Source organism: Xenopus laevis, chromosome 7S (genome assembly GCF_017654675.1).
Source record: "Xenopus laevis strain J_2021 chromosome 7S, Xenopus_laevis_v10.1, whole genome shotgun sequence".
Taxonomy (NCBI): Eukaryota; Metazoa; Chordata; class Amphibia; order Anura; family Pipidae; genus Xenopus; species Xenopus laevis.
This window is the reverse complement of record NC_054384.1, coordinates 359,751-376,958: the sequence shown is the minus strand read 5'-3', so window position 1 is coordinate 376,958 and position 17,208 is coordinate 359,751. Positions and strand designations below refer to the sequence as shown.

Genomic DNA, 17,208 nt, shown 5'->3' with positions numbered 1-17,208 from the left:
ATGGTAACTGTCTATGGCAGGCCTGGACTAGCAATCTGTGGGTTGTGGCAAATGCCAGAGGGGCCAATGTAAGATGCCATAGAATCATACTTTAGATCAGGGGTCCTCAACCTTTTTCACCCGTGAGCAATATTCATATTTAAAAAGAGTTGGGGAGCAACACTACCATGAAAAATGTTACTGGGTGGTGCTAAATAAGGGTTGCGGTTGGCTATTGGTAGCCCCTATGTGGATTGTCAGCCTACTGTATGGCAATACAACTGGTTTTTATGCACCAAAACTTACCTCTAAGACTGGAATTCAAAAATAATCACCTGATTTGAAACCAGTGGGAGCAACATCCAAGGGGTTGGGGAGCAACATGTTGTACTAGAGCCACTGGTTGGGGATCACTGATCTAGATAATTTGGAAGCAGACATTGTACTTTCCACGGATTCCTTGTGAGAAGAAATATTTTTGCTCCCATGGGACTTTCTGTGTGTACAAGTATCCGTTACTCAGTTAGTAATAATGAGTATTAGTGAGTATTAGTGAGTAATAGTGAGTAATAGTGAGTATTGGTGAGTATTAGTGAGTAATAGTGAGTATTGGTGAGTATTAGTGAGTAATAGTGAGTAATAGTGAATAATAGTAAGTATTAGTGAGTATTAGTGAGTAATAGTGAGTAATGATGAGTAATAGTGAGTTATAGTGAGTAATAGTGAGTATGGCAGCAGCAGCCAGTGCGCATGTGCAATACACATTGTTCCTATCGACATCACTCAGGGATCTGTCTGTATAAAGGATCTGAATGAGGGGGAAATAGAAAGTTAATATGTAGATGTTTTGTTTGTAGGAATATCAGCTCTTTGTGTCACTCAGTGGGAACAGAAGCAGCAAAAAGCATCACGTCATCCCATTTGCTTTTCTCTTCCCCACGGCTGGGGGGGGCTGAGCATTGTTTCCTTGCCAAGGCTGGGGGGCTATAACGGCACGACACATCTGTGCTTCTATTATTAATTCTCTTACTTGCTTGTTATGCTGATTTAATGCAGAAATGGTCAGCGACCCCCAGCAGCACAATGGAAGGCTGTGAGTATGGCAGCACCGGGGGGGGGGCAGTTAGAGTCATTAGAGGGGCTGATGTTGCACAATGATTGCACATGTCACAGGTGAAAGAGAAATAAAACCCCCAGCCCATTAAAAGCCCCAGGTGTTCAGATAAAAGACTTTTCTTGGAATTTCCTTCTTTCTGAACCTTTTAGACTTGGCGACTCCCCGCGTTTCAAATGGAATAATTGGACTCAATTTCCTGTTTAATCTTCATTGTTGCAAAATTTCTTAATGTATTTAAAGATCAGTCCCTGAGCCCCTCCGTTTCCATTGCTCATTGAAAAGAGCAGCTCCAATGGCTTCTATCTCCCCAAATAACCTGACAGGGACCCCACCAATATCACCCCCTGATCACACCCCACAGTGACAAGGACAAAAGGGGCTACAATGGGGGCAAAGGACCAAAGTACCCTCCAAACACTCGTCCAATAATCACTCATTCACATCTGCCCCAATTCCATATTCACTTGTTCCTCTGGCCCTTTCTTCTGCTCACGCCTGGTACTTACAGTGGTGGTCTGAGCCTGGTAGGGCCCCAGATAAGCTGACATTTAGGGCCCACTTTGTGCCCCATATGATATAATGTGATAAATGGTACCTGTATTACACAGCTCTACAGCCAATAGGATTTGTCGTACATTAGTGACCTACTGGGACACTCCCTGGTACCTGATAGGCCAGTCCATCTGTGGGCACCCCTATAAGAATGGGAGCAAAGAGAAGCGGGTTCCCATAAAGGTCAAAAGCAGGGCCACAGCTCCAGTTAGAGGGCCCAGTCTTTGGGGTACCTAGCTCCCTCCACTTCAAGTCTCACCCACACTTCTCATCCACACTATGGACTATATGAAGCTCATCCAACCTGTGTAAAAACAACTAAAACTTGGCTGAACCCCATTCCAACACCGGTGCTGCCCTAATATGAATAGCTTTGCCAACAGCATCTCATTGATCAGACGTCCCTGTATTGCGCACGACATTATGCACTGTCAGTTCTCCATACAGAGGGTCAGGGCTACGGTGCAGTCGCATACAGAGAAGACTGTTCCTTATTAACGGCACAAGGACAAACAGATTGAGGCTCATTTCTCCCTGAGACAAGGATAACGGATCAGCTGTCTGGTACCAACATACAAGGTAATGTTATTAAGTTACTACTTTGCCAGTGAAATGTGGTCTGGAAAGATTTAAGGCTACAGTCTCACATATACAGAGCAGCCAGTGAAAGAGTTAACAGTACAGTCTGACATATACAGAGCAGGCAGTGAAAGAGTTAACAGAGCAGGCAGTAACAAGGCCAACACGAGGCACTTTATGCAGAATTACTAAAACAGACACGATCCAAATAAATGGCGCATTGTTAGAGGATCAATATTTCTTCCCGACTCCCTGAGATCTAATAAAGGGGATTGACTTGAGTGACAGTTACAGGCAGATCAGCTGCCGCTTGATAAATTCCTCCCTATTTTGTGAGATATTCTGACCTTCACTTGCACCAGATCCATCTCGTCTCTCTCTTTATATCCAGCCGTGACCTCATTCCTGAGACATCCAATTCTGTCTCATTCTATTCTCTGTCTCCCAAACCCAAATCATCCCATTCTGTACCCGCAACATTGTCTCTAATGTCTGGGGGGGGGGGGCAAGAAACTATCAGTGACATCATTTATAGAGCAGGAGGGTAAGAGAGTAGTGTCCAAACTGTGTATTAGTGTATATATATATATACAGTGAGGAGACCCTGTGAGTCTGCCATCAGTGTGTGTCTAGGGGGAGCATGAAACAATAGGGGGAGACAGTAGGGCAAGGAGTAGACATTATGGCAAAATGGAGACAGTAGAGCAAGATGGAGACAGTAGGGCAAAATGGAGACAGTAGAGCAAGATGGAGACAGTAGGGCAAAATGGAGACAGTAGAGCAAGATGGAGACAGTAGGGCAAAATGGAGACAGTAGAGCAAGATGGAGACAGTAGGGTAAGATGGAGACAGTAGGGCAAAATGGAGACAGTAGGGCAAAATGGAGACAGTAGGGCAAGATGGTGACAGTAGATCAACATGGAGCCAGTAGGGTAAGATGGAGACAGTAGGGCAAAATGGAGACAGTAGGGTAAGATGGAGATAGTAGAGCAAGATGGAGACAGTAGGGCAAGATGGCGACAGTAGAGCAAGATGGAGACAGTAGAGTAAGATGGAGACAGTAGGGCAAGATGGAGAGAGTAGGGCAAGATGGCAACAGTAGAGCAAGATGGAGACAGTAGGACAAGATGGAGACAGTAGGACAAGATAGAGACAGTAGAGCAAGATTGAGAGAGTAGGACAAGATGGAGACAGTAGGAGAAGAAGGAGAAAGTAGGGCAAGATGGAGAGAGTAGGGCAAGATGGCAACAGTAGAGCAAGATGGAGACAGTAGAGCAAGATGGAGACAGTAGGACAAGATGGAGACAGTAGGACAAGATGGAGACAGTAGGACAAGATGGAGACAGTAGGACAAGATGGAGACAGTAGGACAAGATGGAGACAGTAGGACAAGATGGAGACAGTAGGACAAGATGGAGACAGTAGGGCAAAGTTAGGGCAAAACAAGTTACTAATTATTTGCAAATCAGTTTTAATTTCATCACATAACAAATGATTATGTATCATTAGGTGTCATTAAAAGATAAGAGATGAGCTCTTTCTGGACCCAGCGATGGTGGGATATCAGGTATAGTAGGGAGAGATGTGGGCGCTGTTCGTGGGCTTTTGAAAGGTGCAAGTTTCCTGCAAATTAAATCCAAACAACTCGGTGTAATTGGCCTTGGGCAGCGCCGGTGCAAACAGACTTCACTTCACTCGAGCGCACGACTGACATTTATAAACTCCAACCTGACAGTTTAGTCAATTACCACCAGATTCTCCTTGTTCCGTAGAACTCTGCCCTTTTGGAACCAATTAAAAATCTTCCTCTCGCTGCCTGCTCCTCCCCCAGATAAAACAAGATCCTCGTTATTTTGCTTCTCACAATGAAATCTCTGGGTATAAAATGATTTCTGCCCCCCCCCAGACTGAATGAACCACAAATCAAGGCCTAGGGGTGAATAGGAGAGGGGGATGGGGGCAGCCCGGAATGGCAATCTGTGGGTTCTGCCAAATGCCAGAGGGGCTGCTGTAAATCTAAGTACTGCCAATCAGGATCCTTGCCCTAGAGAGCTTACAATCTAAGTGGGTGGAGACAAATAAGAGGGATACAAGGACTGCCAAACAGGATCCTCGCCCTAGAGAGCTTACAATCTAAGTGGGTGGAGACAAATAAGAGGGATGCAATGACTGCCAAACAGGATCCTTGTCCTAGAGAGCTTACAATCTAAGTGGATGGACACAAATAAGAGGGATACAAGGGCAGCCAATCAGAATGGCTGAGGTGCTGGTTTATACGAGAAATAACAGATAAAGAGATTATGGTGGGATGTAGGGGGTGTAACGACTCAGTTGGGGGGTGATGAGGAACATTTGGAGACACAGATGTGGGGGGGTGCGGAGGAGAGAGAAGATTTGAAAGATAACAGAGAGATTTTGCCATTTCTTATTTGCTAAATGGGGGATAATTGGGGCCATGAGAAGACAGGGAAGAGGGAAAGGAGAGCAGGAGGACTCCAGGAGCAGCAGAGAGTGGAGGGGGAGTCGGGAGAGACTATTTATACAACTCTGGGGGGGAATCACACACATTCTATGAATACACAGCTACAATATTAATGGCATGTTTCATCATGATCCAACTAAGTGGGGAGGTCCCCCCACATGTGATGAAAAGGCCCCATATTTTTAGCACTTTGCACCCATCAGCGCCTATGGGGGCCATTCTGCAGTGCAAAACCGTCCCCTCCCCCTATAAATACACTGCTCTCCATGTTAGGCAGCATTGCACTCATGAGGGAAGCACCTAAGCCCCCCTTGTGCCCCTGTGTAATTTACCAACCAGATGTGCCCTATACTTACAGCCCCCCTTGCACCCACAGATATGAGCTCTGCTCCTTTAAATCAGGCGTGAGTTCAGCAACACCCCCGGCAACTGTGCTTATTGAATAGAGCTACGACTTAGAGTGCTAGCACTTGGGGTCAGTTTATCTTTCAATTTATATTCTATTTTGGGGCTAAATTTGATCTTTCGCCAACCTCTGTGTAACTGTAATATTTGGGGGGTTCTGTCAATTGAGGGATTTGGGGGGCTATGATTAAGTCTATTAGTGGAAGGTGACAGTAGTGCGGCTGGGAGAGGATAGGGGCATGGGGCAAAGGTTAAGCAGTTGGTTGATAGTGAGTATGGGACACATCATGGCAAAAGTTTAAGGGGATGGACATTAACTGCTGTATTTCCACATCTCAGGGGCCCCTCCTCCTCTCCCCATAACCCCCGGGTACCAAACTGCCCTCAAATTGTTCCTGGTTTTCATTCATGTCCTTGAGTCCCTCACTGTCAGCAGCACAAGGATATCATTTATTATCTCTAAGGATGGGGGGGGATATTGGGCTCCTGACTGTTAATAAAGAGCAAGTGAAGGAGACAAGGGCCCGGGACAATGGCGGCCTCAAGGCAATCAGTTGTTGAATCTCACTGGCACAAAGGCTTTCACTTCATTTCATTCACCTTCAGACTCTCTGGTTTCCACACGACTCGGGTCTCTGGGGAATTAAATGAGTCCAGTAAATAATGAAATTCTATTGGATGTTTTATTGACCGAATCACTGACGTTTATCCACCACTTCTGCACTGAAATATTCATTACTAATAACCACTCATTAAATATAGAAATAGATTTCTCTCTAATAGTCAGTGGAGATCGGATGCTCATTATGGGGGCCAAGTAAAGAAACGGGTAAAAATAAGGAACAGAAATCTGTAACTGTGCTGAGTGTGGCCCCAGGAAACTGTACTCAAGGGCCCCGTCTTCTTCTCTCCCACCAGATTCTACTTCCAGCTCCCCTTATTTCCTTTCTATTCACCCCAACTGTTTGGCCTTACTCTCCCCCATCCTCCCTCTTCTCTCCCCTTCTATATTTCTCCTCTCCCCCATTTGTCTCTCTACTCCCTAACCCCCTTTCCCTTCTCTCCTTCTGTCTCTCATCCCCTCTCCTTTCCTTTTCTCCCCCCAACTGTTTGGCCTTACTCTCCCCCATCCTCCCTCTTCTCTCCCCTTCTATATTTCTACTCTCCCCCATTTGTCTCTCTACTCCCTAACCCACTTTCCCTTCTCTCCTTCTGTCTCTCATCCCCTCTCCTTTCCTCCCCCAACTGTTTGGCCTTACTCTCCCCCATCCTCCCTCTTCTCTCCCCTTCTATATTTCTCCTCTCCCCCATTTGTCTCTCTACTCCCTAACCCCCTTTCCCTTCTCTCCTTCTGTCTCTCATCCCCTCTACTTTCCTTTTCTCCCCCAACTGTTTGGTCTTACTCTCCCCCATCCTCCCTCTTCTCTCCCCTTCTATATTTCTCCTCTCCCCCATTTGTCTCTCTACTCCCTAACCCCCTTTCCCTTCTCTCCTTCTGTCTCTCACCCCCTCTCCTTTCCTTTTCTATCCCCCCAACTGTTTGGCCTTACTCTCCCCCATCCTCCCTCTTCTCTCCCCTTCTATATTTCTCCTCTCCCCCATTTGTCTCTCTACTCCCTAACCCCCTTTCTCTCCTTCTGTCTCTCATCCCCTCTCCTTTCCTTTCCTCCCCCAACTGTTTGGCCTTACTCTCCCCCATCCTCCCTCTTCTCTCCCCTTCTATATTTCTCCTCTCCCCCATTTGTCTCTCTCCCTAACCCCCTTTCTCTTCTCTCCTTCTGTGTTGATTGAACAGGTTCCCCTGCAGTTAGTGTGGTCCCTTCACTGGGGTATAAAGGGAAATGATACCCCAACATGTTGCAGCTCCTAATGGGCCTTAAAAGATTTTAATTGTATCCATTCTGATACACTTTATTTATTTATTATTCTATTCTCCCAACTGTTTGGCCTTACTCTCCCCCATCCTCCCTCTTCTCTCCCCTTCTATATTTCTCCTCTCCCCCATTTGTCTCTCTACTCCCTAACCCCCTTTCCCTTCTCTCCTTCTGTCTCTCATCCCCTCTCCTTTCCTTTTTCCCCCCAACTGTTTGGCCTTACTCTCCCCCATCCTCCATCTTCTCTCCCCTTCTATATTTCTCCTCTCCCCCATTTTTCTCTCTACTCCTAACCCCCTTTCCCTTCTCTCCTTCTGTCTCTCATCCCCTCTCCTTTCCTTTTCTCTCCCCCAACTGTTTGGCCTTACTCTCCCCCATCCTCCCTCTTCTCTCCCCTTCTATATTTCTCCTCTCCCCCATTTTTCTCTCTACTCCCTAACCCCCTTTCCCTTCTCTCCTTCTGTCTCTCATCCCCTCTCCTTTCCTTTTCTCTCCCCCAACTGTTTGGCCTTACTCTCCCCCATCCTCCCTCTTCTCTCCCCTTCTATATTTCTCCCCCATTAGTCTCTCTACTCCCTAACCCCCTTTCCCTTGTCTCCTTCTGTCTCTCATCCCCTCTCCTTTCCTTTTCTCCCCCAACTGTTTGGCCTTACTCTCCCCCATCCTCCCTCTTCTCTCCCCTTCTATATTTCTCCTCTCCCCCATTTGTCTCTCTACTCCCTAACCCCCTTTCCTTCTCTCCTTCTGTCTCTCATCCCCTCTCCTTTCCTTTTCTCCCCAACTGTCTAGCTCTCCAGTTTGTATTATCAGCAATCTGGTTGCTAGGGTCCAAATTCCCCTAGCAACAATGCATTGATTTGAATAAGAGACTGGAATATGAATAGGAGAGACCTGAATAGAAAGATGAGGAATAAAAAGTAAAAATAATAATACATTTGTAGCCTTACAGAGCATTTGTTTTTTTAGATGGCCCCTATTGAAAGCTGGAAAGAGTCAGAAGAAGGCAAATAGTTAAAAAAACGATATAAAAAAAACAAGGCCAATTAATAAGTTTTGTAAAATTAGCCATTCTATAGCCTACTAAAAGTTAATTTAAAGGTGAACCACCCATTTAAGGATCAACAGGTTTATAGATGATTAGTTGCAGTACCGCCTCTCACCACTTTCATCCGGCAGCCATTCTTTCCATTGGCAGCAACAGAACAGCGCCACCATCTAATCTGTGCAGCAGGTGTTGCAATACACAGGCTTTTAAAGGGGAAGTAAGGGCTTTGCAGGGAGCTGTTGCCTTTGGAAAGGTTAGAAATGTCTGATTTTATCCCAAATGCCTGCAATTCTATACTGTAACTATATAACTCTATATATATATATATACTGCATGAGATACTGTAAATATGTATTGTAACAATGTAAATGCTATTGACTGCCCTGTAATTATGCCCCATAGCAGCTTGTACTGTAACAATGTCATTAGATAGCGTAGGGTTAACTGTGACTATTTCTGTAACCATGTGACTGTGGTAGAAGTAATTAACCCTACGCTGCCCTGTTACTGTATCATTAGTATCAGTGACTGTCACTGTGAGTGGAATGAACATGGAGGAGTATCTCCTATCTGTCAGTTCTCAGCGTGATGACCTTTAGGCCCCAGGAGTGGCCACTATGAGCAGAACTAATGGAGAGATCCCTGTGGCTGCTAATTACCCGGCATAACATTTAGAGACTCTCCTGCCCCATCAGCGCTGACTCCCGAGTGATATTTATCATTTTGCAGACAAACGAAATCTCAAAAAAATCTCATTTATCTGCAGCCGGTCTCATTCCCAATGCTTGGTCAGTACCAGTTCTTTATTGTCAGAGTTTATTGTAATGGCCACAAATGGACCAATCAGAAACCAGAAGTCCCTCTGTGGCCAAATAAAGAGCCAATAGCCTCATGGTCAGAGATATTTGTCTCATGTTGTTCTCCCCCCCCCCCCAATAATACTCACAAATGGTGTTAAATATGCACAAGAAGTGGGTAGCTTCCCCTTTGTATTAAGTTTTCTATTTACTTGTGGGCAGGAGATGCCATATTGCTGCCTTATCTGAACATTTCATTAGGGAGAACCCAAGGTGCACCCTATGAAACACACTGCCCTGGGGCTGCCATAATGCAACATGGAACATGGGATGGAAAGAGATGTGAGTATGGCAGCTCCCACTTGTACATGAACAGAATTCCACTGAACAGCTTTATATTTTAGGGACACATTTATAATCAAATTCTCTCACGTTTCCCCCACTTTCATGGTATCAACCCCCATTCCATAGAGGCCTGACCAATCCCAATGGTTTATGTAACGAGTCAATAGTCGGCATTTAGAAACCATTAACTCTTTAGTCCAAACTTTCTGCTGCCGCCCCATAGCCCTGACCTGGGACAATATTGCCGGGAGTTGTGGGTGGGACACAAATTCCACTCAAATCCGTCTGAACCCCCTTCCCTGAAACAGGTGAGTAGTTAGTGATGGGCGAATATGTGCGTTTTACTTCGCAGAAATATGTGCAAATCTCCAGTGTAATTAAAAAACATGGGAAAATTAGTGAAAATCCACACGCGTTGGGCGCGTGTCAGAATAATCGTGCGGCATAAAAATTGACGCGCGTCAAAATTTTTCGGACCCCCATTGACTTTAATGAATTTGGACAAAATAGGTTGCGCATATAAAAACGATTTTGATGCACGTAGATTTCGACGCCAGTGACAATTTTTCTATGCGCGCCTGTTTTATCTAAATTCATTATTACATTTTCTTGACAGTTTCGCGAATTTCACCATGAATTTACACCTGCCGAATTTATTGTCCCATCAATAGTGAGTATTAATATTCCCGGGGGGCTGCCAAGGTGCCCCCCACCCTTGCCTTACCCTGAGGGGGCCAATCGGGTTTTTAGAGATGGTTAAAGTTAAAAGATTCTATAAAATATTTGTGCGAGAAAAAGCAGTAACTCCACAAAAAGTCATATTTCTGGTCCCACTTCCCAAACTGATATCCAGGCGCCTCCATCAGCCGCACAAAGTGTCAGTTACACGGAATTGCCTCTGCGCCCCCCACCTCACACTCGGGGGAGTATTTCTATAACAATCATAGGGACTGTACCAAGGGCAGAATAGAACGAGGGGGGCACCAGCCAAACCTAAATAATAGGGGCAGACGGAGCTGCTTTAAAAGCACATTGGATATACATGTAACTGAGAGAGATAGTGATGGGCGAATTTATTCTCCAGGCGCTAATTTGGGCGATTCGCCGCCCGTGAATAAATCCGTGAAACTGGCGCGAAAATTCGCCAGCGTCAAAAAAATTTCGCCGGCTTCTATCCAATTTTTCGCTGTTTCGCAAATTTCGCAGGAAATTTGAGAATTTTTTGGCGAAGCCAAAAGGCACAAATTCGCCCATCACTATTGAGAAATTTTCTTTATATTTAATCCATGAACCTCCAACCTGCAGCCCCCCCACCTGTATCTGAGCCTCAGCCCCCCATCTCTAATGACTCCCCATTGGACACTCATTCGAGCAATTGCACCACAGACAGTTGTGTTATTTCTAAGTAAAAGGAGATTTAGGGGAAACAATTTCCAGGATAAAGTGGTCTCACCTTGCGCTTGTTTGTGGGGCACACGTACAGGTAACTGAGAATGGTCTTTAGCCCGACTTTATCATTCAGCTTCTCGTATGTCCTCCCATAATCCGTTGACCTGTGAAATGAAAGGATTAAAGGGTAACTTCCTCAATTAACAGCAGTCTCGACAACAATGACATTTTTTTCACCCATTATATGGGCATCATTTTTGCGGTGAAAGGTGGTAAAAACTTTTGCTCATCACTATGGTTGCTAGGGTCACGCATCTTAGTGACAAGGCTCAGAAATGAAACCGGCTGAACAGGAATAAGAATAAGGGTAACTATGGCCAAACACTGTGATTTCTGGTTGTCATGTGCCACCTCCTTAGCAACCACAAGACATTTTATATTCCAAACTGCAAGAAAAATGACAAATTAGAAAGCACAAAAAAGGAACTACAAGGAGCAAAGTTATGGGGTAAAATGAGTTTTATTACCAATAAAGAGAGGCGGCACTGGCACAAGTACAGTAAGTGAATGGGGCCACCGGCCAAAAGCAGCAAATCCAAATAAAAATATCTCCCTCCTTAAATCCGATTCAGGCGACGTTCATAAGACTTTTATGTGTATTTATGTGAAGACGTTTTGCATTTTGGGAAACGTTTCATTTAATTTGCGTGATGGATGGGACGGCGCGTCGCTCCCAAATCTCCTTCTTCATCTCGTAAACTTTACGGCCGATCAGTTAAATGCGGCAAAACAGCAATTTCTCTGAGTAGATCCACAGAAATGCGACATAAATCTTTATTGGATTAAACAAAGTCAGGAAAAAGCAGAATCCTAATATTAAAATGCCCCTCCCCCCAATATTTCTTTGCATTTATTAAAGTGGACCCGTCACCCGGACATAAAAATCTGTATAATAAAAGTCCTTTTTAAATTAAACATGAAATCCAATTTCTTTTTTTTATTAAAGCATTCATAGCTGTTGTAAACTCTTTTAAATATATCAGCTGTCAATCAAATATTGCCTACCCCGCCTCTATGCCTAGGCATAGAGGCGGGGCAAACAATTACTTTCACTTTCCATTCAGCACTTCCTAGATGTCATCTGCTCTCTCCACATTCCCCCAGCTCTTTTAACAATTTAATTGTGTAACCAGCGCATGGGGATGGACATTGGGTCCCTGTCTCCTGGTGCACAAACAAGATTCTGAGATGATACAAGACTTGTCTTAATAACAGTGTCCACAAAATGGCTCCTTCCTGGTTACTATAATTATGAGTTCCCAGACTGATGGAAACAATATTCAGATAATTTATACAGTCCAATTAAAGTTCATTTTGCTTGACTAACATGATAAAATAGGATTTGGAATAATTTTGTTTGAGTGATAAATAGATAATTCCGCAATCACAAGAAACACTGGGGGCAAAGTGTCACTTCTCACTTAGGGCGCTGGCACATGTGGCTACTTTTGGGGAGATTAGTCGCCCAGCAACAAATTGCCTCTACTTCGGGCGACTAATCTCCCCGCAACGCCTTCCCACCAGCAAGAATGTAAATCTCCGGCGAGACGGCACTCGGATCAATTCGGCTTTTAAAGGGGACCCGTCACTCAAACAAAATTATTCCAAATCCTATTTTATCATGTCAAGCAAAATGAACTTTAATTGGACTGTATAAATTATCTGAATATTGTTTCCTTCAGTCTGGGAACTCATAATTATAGTAACCAGGCAGGAGCCATTTTGTGGACACTGTTATTAAGGAAAGCCTTGTATCATCTCAGAATCTTGTTTGTGCACCAGGAGACAGGGACCCAATGTCCATCCCCATGCGCTGGATACACAATTAAATCGTTAAAAGAGCTGGGGGAATGTGGAGAGAGCAGATGACATCTAGGAAGTGCTGAATGGAAAGTGAAAGTAATTGTTTGCCCCGCCTCTATGCCTAGGCATAGAGGCGGGGTAGGCAATATTTGATTGACAGCTGATATATTTAAAAGAGTTTACAACAGCTATGAATGCTTTAATAAAAAAAAGAAATTGGCTTTCATGTTTAATTTAAAAAGGACTTTTATTATACAGATTTTTATGTCCGGGTGACGGGTCCACTTTAAGTCACCCAAAGTTTCCTCGTGAGGAAAACAAACCAGAACGCTCTGTAACACATAATTGGCCCAAGACCCTTTGCAAGTGCTGTGTACTGTCTGGATCCTACATTCAGACTAAACTGGGCATGCTCCCCAAATGGCACCCCATTGGCCCAGCAGCATTAACTGTGATTGGCACCATTACAACTCATGGCCACATTGGTCCCTTTAATGGCCCGCCTGCCCTATCATGTGACTGGTCCTTCTGGAAGCTGCCTTTGTGGTGAAGGAATCAAACCCTGTTCTACATTTACAACAGGGGCTGCTCCCTTTCTGGCTTACAAAGTTGGCTACTTAGAATTCTAAATTATTAGTCTTTTTACATACATGGAAGTCCACAGAGACTACCCAGCTGTCCCCACATCTTTCAGTAACCAGCAATAGCATTGCCCAACCCTGGCATCACCCACAAGCAGAACTACTGAATGCCGACTGGCTACCATCTAAACCTGTGATATTGGCATTGCCATGTTACAATAAAGAGCTGCATTCCCTAAAGGAGTTGTGTGAGTCCTGCCCTATGCCCAGGTCTTCTCTCAGCAAGGTGTCGTGACATAGGGAGATGGTGCCTATAGTAACAGTATAGTAGGGAGAGATGGTGCCTATAGTAACAGTATAGTAGGGAGAGATGGTGCCTATAGTAACAGTATAGTAGGGAGAGATGGTGCCTATAGTAACAGTATAGTAGGGAGAGATGGTGCCTATAGTAACAGTATAGTAGGGAGAGATGGTGCCTATAGTAACAGTATAGTAGGGAGAGATGGTGTCTATAGTAACAGTATAGTAGGGAGAGATGGTGTCTATAGTAACAGTATAGTAGGGAGAGATGGTGTCTATAGTAACAGTATAGTAGGGAGAGATGGTGTCTATAGTAACAGTATAGTAGGGAGAGATGATGCCTATACCTTGGCTTAACCTCACTATTGGTTGCTATGCGTTACTAGACCAGTAGGTAACTCTGCACCTTTGATGACACTATATTAGGATTATGGAGGTTACATTCAACACCAGCTCATGTTCCATGGGGGGGGGGTGTTTGTTACATAATGAGTAGGGCCCCCCTGACACACCCCTTAAAGATGGCCCCCAGATTCCCTTGAGAGAAGATGAAGGGATTGAATATAAAGGACAATATGAAGGTGATTTCCGTGGGATGTTTGCAGAGAGTTGGCATTTAAATAACTTCATTATGAGACTGACAGTTTTGTGTGTCCGGGTGCAAATGACATTTTCGTTAACTCTAATCTTCTTGCCGCTGCTTAAGTAGAGTCACGAAATTCTATTAATCCCCCGGCAATACACAAGGAAACACTGAGGCTCCGAATGAGATTTTCAATAGCGAGAGGAACACGAGGAGGATTAGCCTTCAGCATCATAAGAGGAGCCAATTAGATACAGGAATATGGGAAAGAAATCGTTTGTTTGTAGAAAGTCGGCACCGAAACACTTCTGGCTTCTTATTCACGGCAAATCCACGAAACCCAGGCTGGAAAGGGATGGACAGACCAACTGGGGGTTTATGAGGGTCCTTCAAGGTTTGGGGGTGCAGGAGTATAGAGGGGACAGTGGGGTTCCTGACTGATGTACAATATCAATATATGTAAGAGATACAGATCATTATCCCAAGGTTTGGGGGTGCAGGAGTATAGAGGGACAGTGGGGTTCCTGACTGATGTACAATATCAATATATGTGTGAGATACAGATCATTATCCCAAGGTTTGGGGGTGCAGGAGTATAGAGGGGCCAGTAGTAGATATGAATGTATGAGGGTGAATCAGGTTATTACCCCCATCGTAGGAGGATGGGGGGGCAGATAGATATATAGAAGGGCATTTAGGGGCACAGTCTGATGTTGTGGGTCTGGCCGAGAGCAGCGCTGGTGCATGGGGAATACAAATGGGATGTCAGGAGTCAGAACTGACAGTGATGATCTAGAGGTGCATCTGGCACGCGCTGCTCCCTGACATCTCTATGAATAATTCAGCAGTTGCCGTTTCATCATATTTTGGATTTCTTTTCCCATCAAGAAGAAAATCAGAACGAGGCGCCGCTCCATCTCCTTCCCGGGGAGTCGTATTTATCATTGTTTATTGGGACTTTAGGGACAGAGATGAGCAGCCGCCATTCATTCTCCTGACACCGAACCTCATGTCTCTCTAATAGAAATGTCACAGGGCTCAGCATTAACCTCTCAGTTGCTGGAGTTACTGACAAGTGCTCTACATGCCCCTGGATTATTCCCTGAAAGTGCCTTCATTTTATTGCTTTATTTTATAATTTTGGAGTAATTCTGAATCTTTACATTTTACAAATGGGGGTCACTGACCCCATCTAAAAAAACAAATGTTTTGTAAGGCGACACATTTATTGTTATTGCTACTTTTTATTCCTCGTCTTTCTATTCAGGCCTCTCCTATTCATATTCCAGTCTCCTATTCAAATCAATGCATGGTTGCTAGGGGAATTTGGACCCTAGCAACCAGATAACTGAAATTACAAACTGGAGAGCTGCTGAATAAAAAGCTAAATAACTTAAAAACAACAAATAATAAAAAATGAAAACCAACTGCAAATTGTCTCAGAATATCCCTCTCTACATCATACTAACACTTAATTAAAAGGTAAACAACGCCTTTAAAAGTTTTGGGGGGGAAGTTGTGACACTTTACACCCAAAAATCGTTGCTCCCCTTTGTTTTCCAGTTCTCGGGGAGATAAAAGCTGTGGAAATGTTAACAAGGCGATGACATGAGGCCAAACATCCCCCCTCGATACAAAACTGTCAGGAAAAGGTTCAATAAAAAACACCCTAATATTTCTGAATATTTAAATCAACACTTTTTCCATCTTTTCAGATTATTTCCGATATGAAATTTGCCTGAATAGCGACCGCCTTTAATGTGCCAATGAAACGGAGTCTCGCCGACAGTTGATGATCAGTGCCGCCTTTTCTCTCCTTTTCTCTTCCTTTTCTCTCGCTGGATCCACGGAGAGAATTGTATCTCTTCCAACACTTTGTCACCGGGAATGAGGCTCCTCACGTCACTTTGAGATTCTCAATTGCCACATCTGAGAATCTCCAGATAAAAGGGACAAATCTGCTGTGGAACTATAAAGAGACACACGGGGATCAGTTCTGGGGGGCAGTTTGACTAAACATGAGATGTTACATCACACGGAGAGAAAAGACCCTTAATTCCTGCTGCTGCGAATTACACTATATTCTGTATATACAGTATGGCTGTACCCTCATTACACTCATTTATTAGCTCATAACAAGGTTACAGATATATAGAAACATTGGGGTGTCACCCTGTTATAGTTCCAGGGGTACCCAGGGTACAAATAATCACTCACCCCAAATCTCCCCCTAACTGACCTTCAGACTGGGCCCCCTTAGCTCGTAACAAGGTTACAGATATATAGAAACATTGGGGTGTCACCCTGCTATAGTTCCAGGGGTACCCAGGGTACAAATAATCACTCACCCCAAATCTCCCCCTAACTGGCCTTCAGACTGGGCCCCCTTAGCTCATAACAAGGTTACAGATATATAGAAACATTGGGGTGTCACCCTGCTATAGTTCCAGGGGTACCCAGGGTACAAATAAGCACTCACCCCAAATCTCCCCCTAACTGGCCTTCAGACTGGGCCCCCTTAGCTCATAACAAGGTTACAGATATATAGAAACATTGGGGTGTCACCCTGCTATAGTTCCAGGGGTACCCAGGGTACAAATAAGCACTCACCCCAAATCTCCCCCTAACTGACCTTCAGACTGGGCCCCCTTAGCTCATAACAAGGTTACAGATATATAGAAACATTGGGGTGTCACCCTGCTATAGTTCCAGGGGTACCCAGGGTACAAATAAGCACTCACCCCAAATCTCTCCCTAACTGACCTTCAGACTGGGCCCCCTTAGCTCATAACAAGGTTACAGATATATAGAAACATTGGGGTGTCACCCTGCTATAGTTCCAGGGGTACCCAGGGCACAAATAAACACTCACCCGAAATCTCCCCCTAACTGACCTTCAGACTGGGCCCCCTTAGCTCATAACAAGGTTACAGATATATAGAAACATTGGGGTGTCACCCTGCTATAGTTCCAGGGGTACCCAGGGTACAAATAAACACTCACCCCAAATCTCCCCCTAACTGATCTTCAGGCTGGGCCCCTTAGCTCATAACAAGGTTACAGATATATAGAAACATTGGGGTACAGTCACCCTGCTATAGTTCCAGGGGTACCCAGGGTACAAATAATCACTCACCCCAAATCTCCCCCTAACTGACCTTCAGACTGGGCCCCCTTAGCTCATAACATGAGATGTTACATTATATATCACACGGAGAGAAAAGACCATTAATTCCTTAGCTCACAGTCACCCTACTATAGTTCCTGCTCCTTAACTAACTAATAAAAAGAAAACAAGTGAAATAAAAAGAAAATAA

General features: G+C 44.5%; 1 protein-coding gene across 4 annotated transcripts in view; it reads right to left on the bottom strand.

The window, feature by feature from the left end:
- sorcs1.S (sortilin-related VPS10 domain containing receptor 1 S homeolog) overlaps positions 1–17,208 on the bottom strand; it is a 122,789-nt gene that overhangs the window by 66,145 nt on the left and 39,436 nt on the right. For all 4 annotated transcript variants that reach the window (XM_018227212.2, XM_041570754.1, XM_041570753.1 and 1 more), the window contains exon 3: positions 10,629–10,728. In XM_018227212.2, the coding sequence (XP_018082701.1) occupies positions 10,629–10,728 (100 nt within the window). The remainder of the gene's footprint in view (positions 1–10,628; positions 10,729–17,208) is intronic.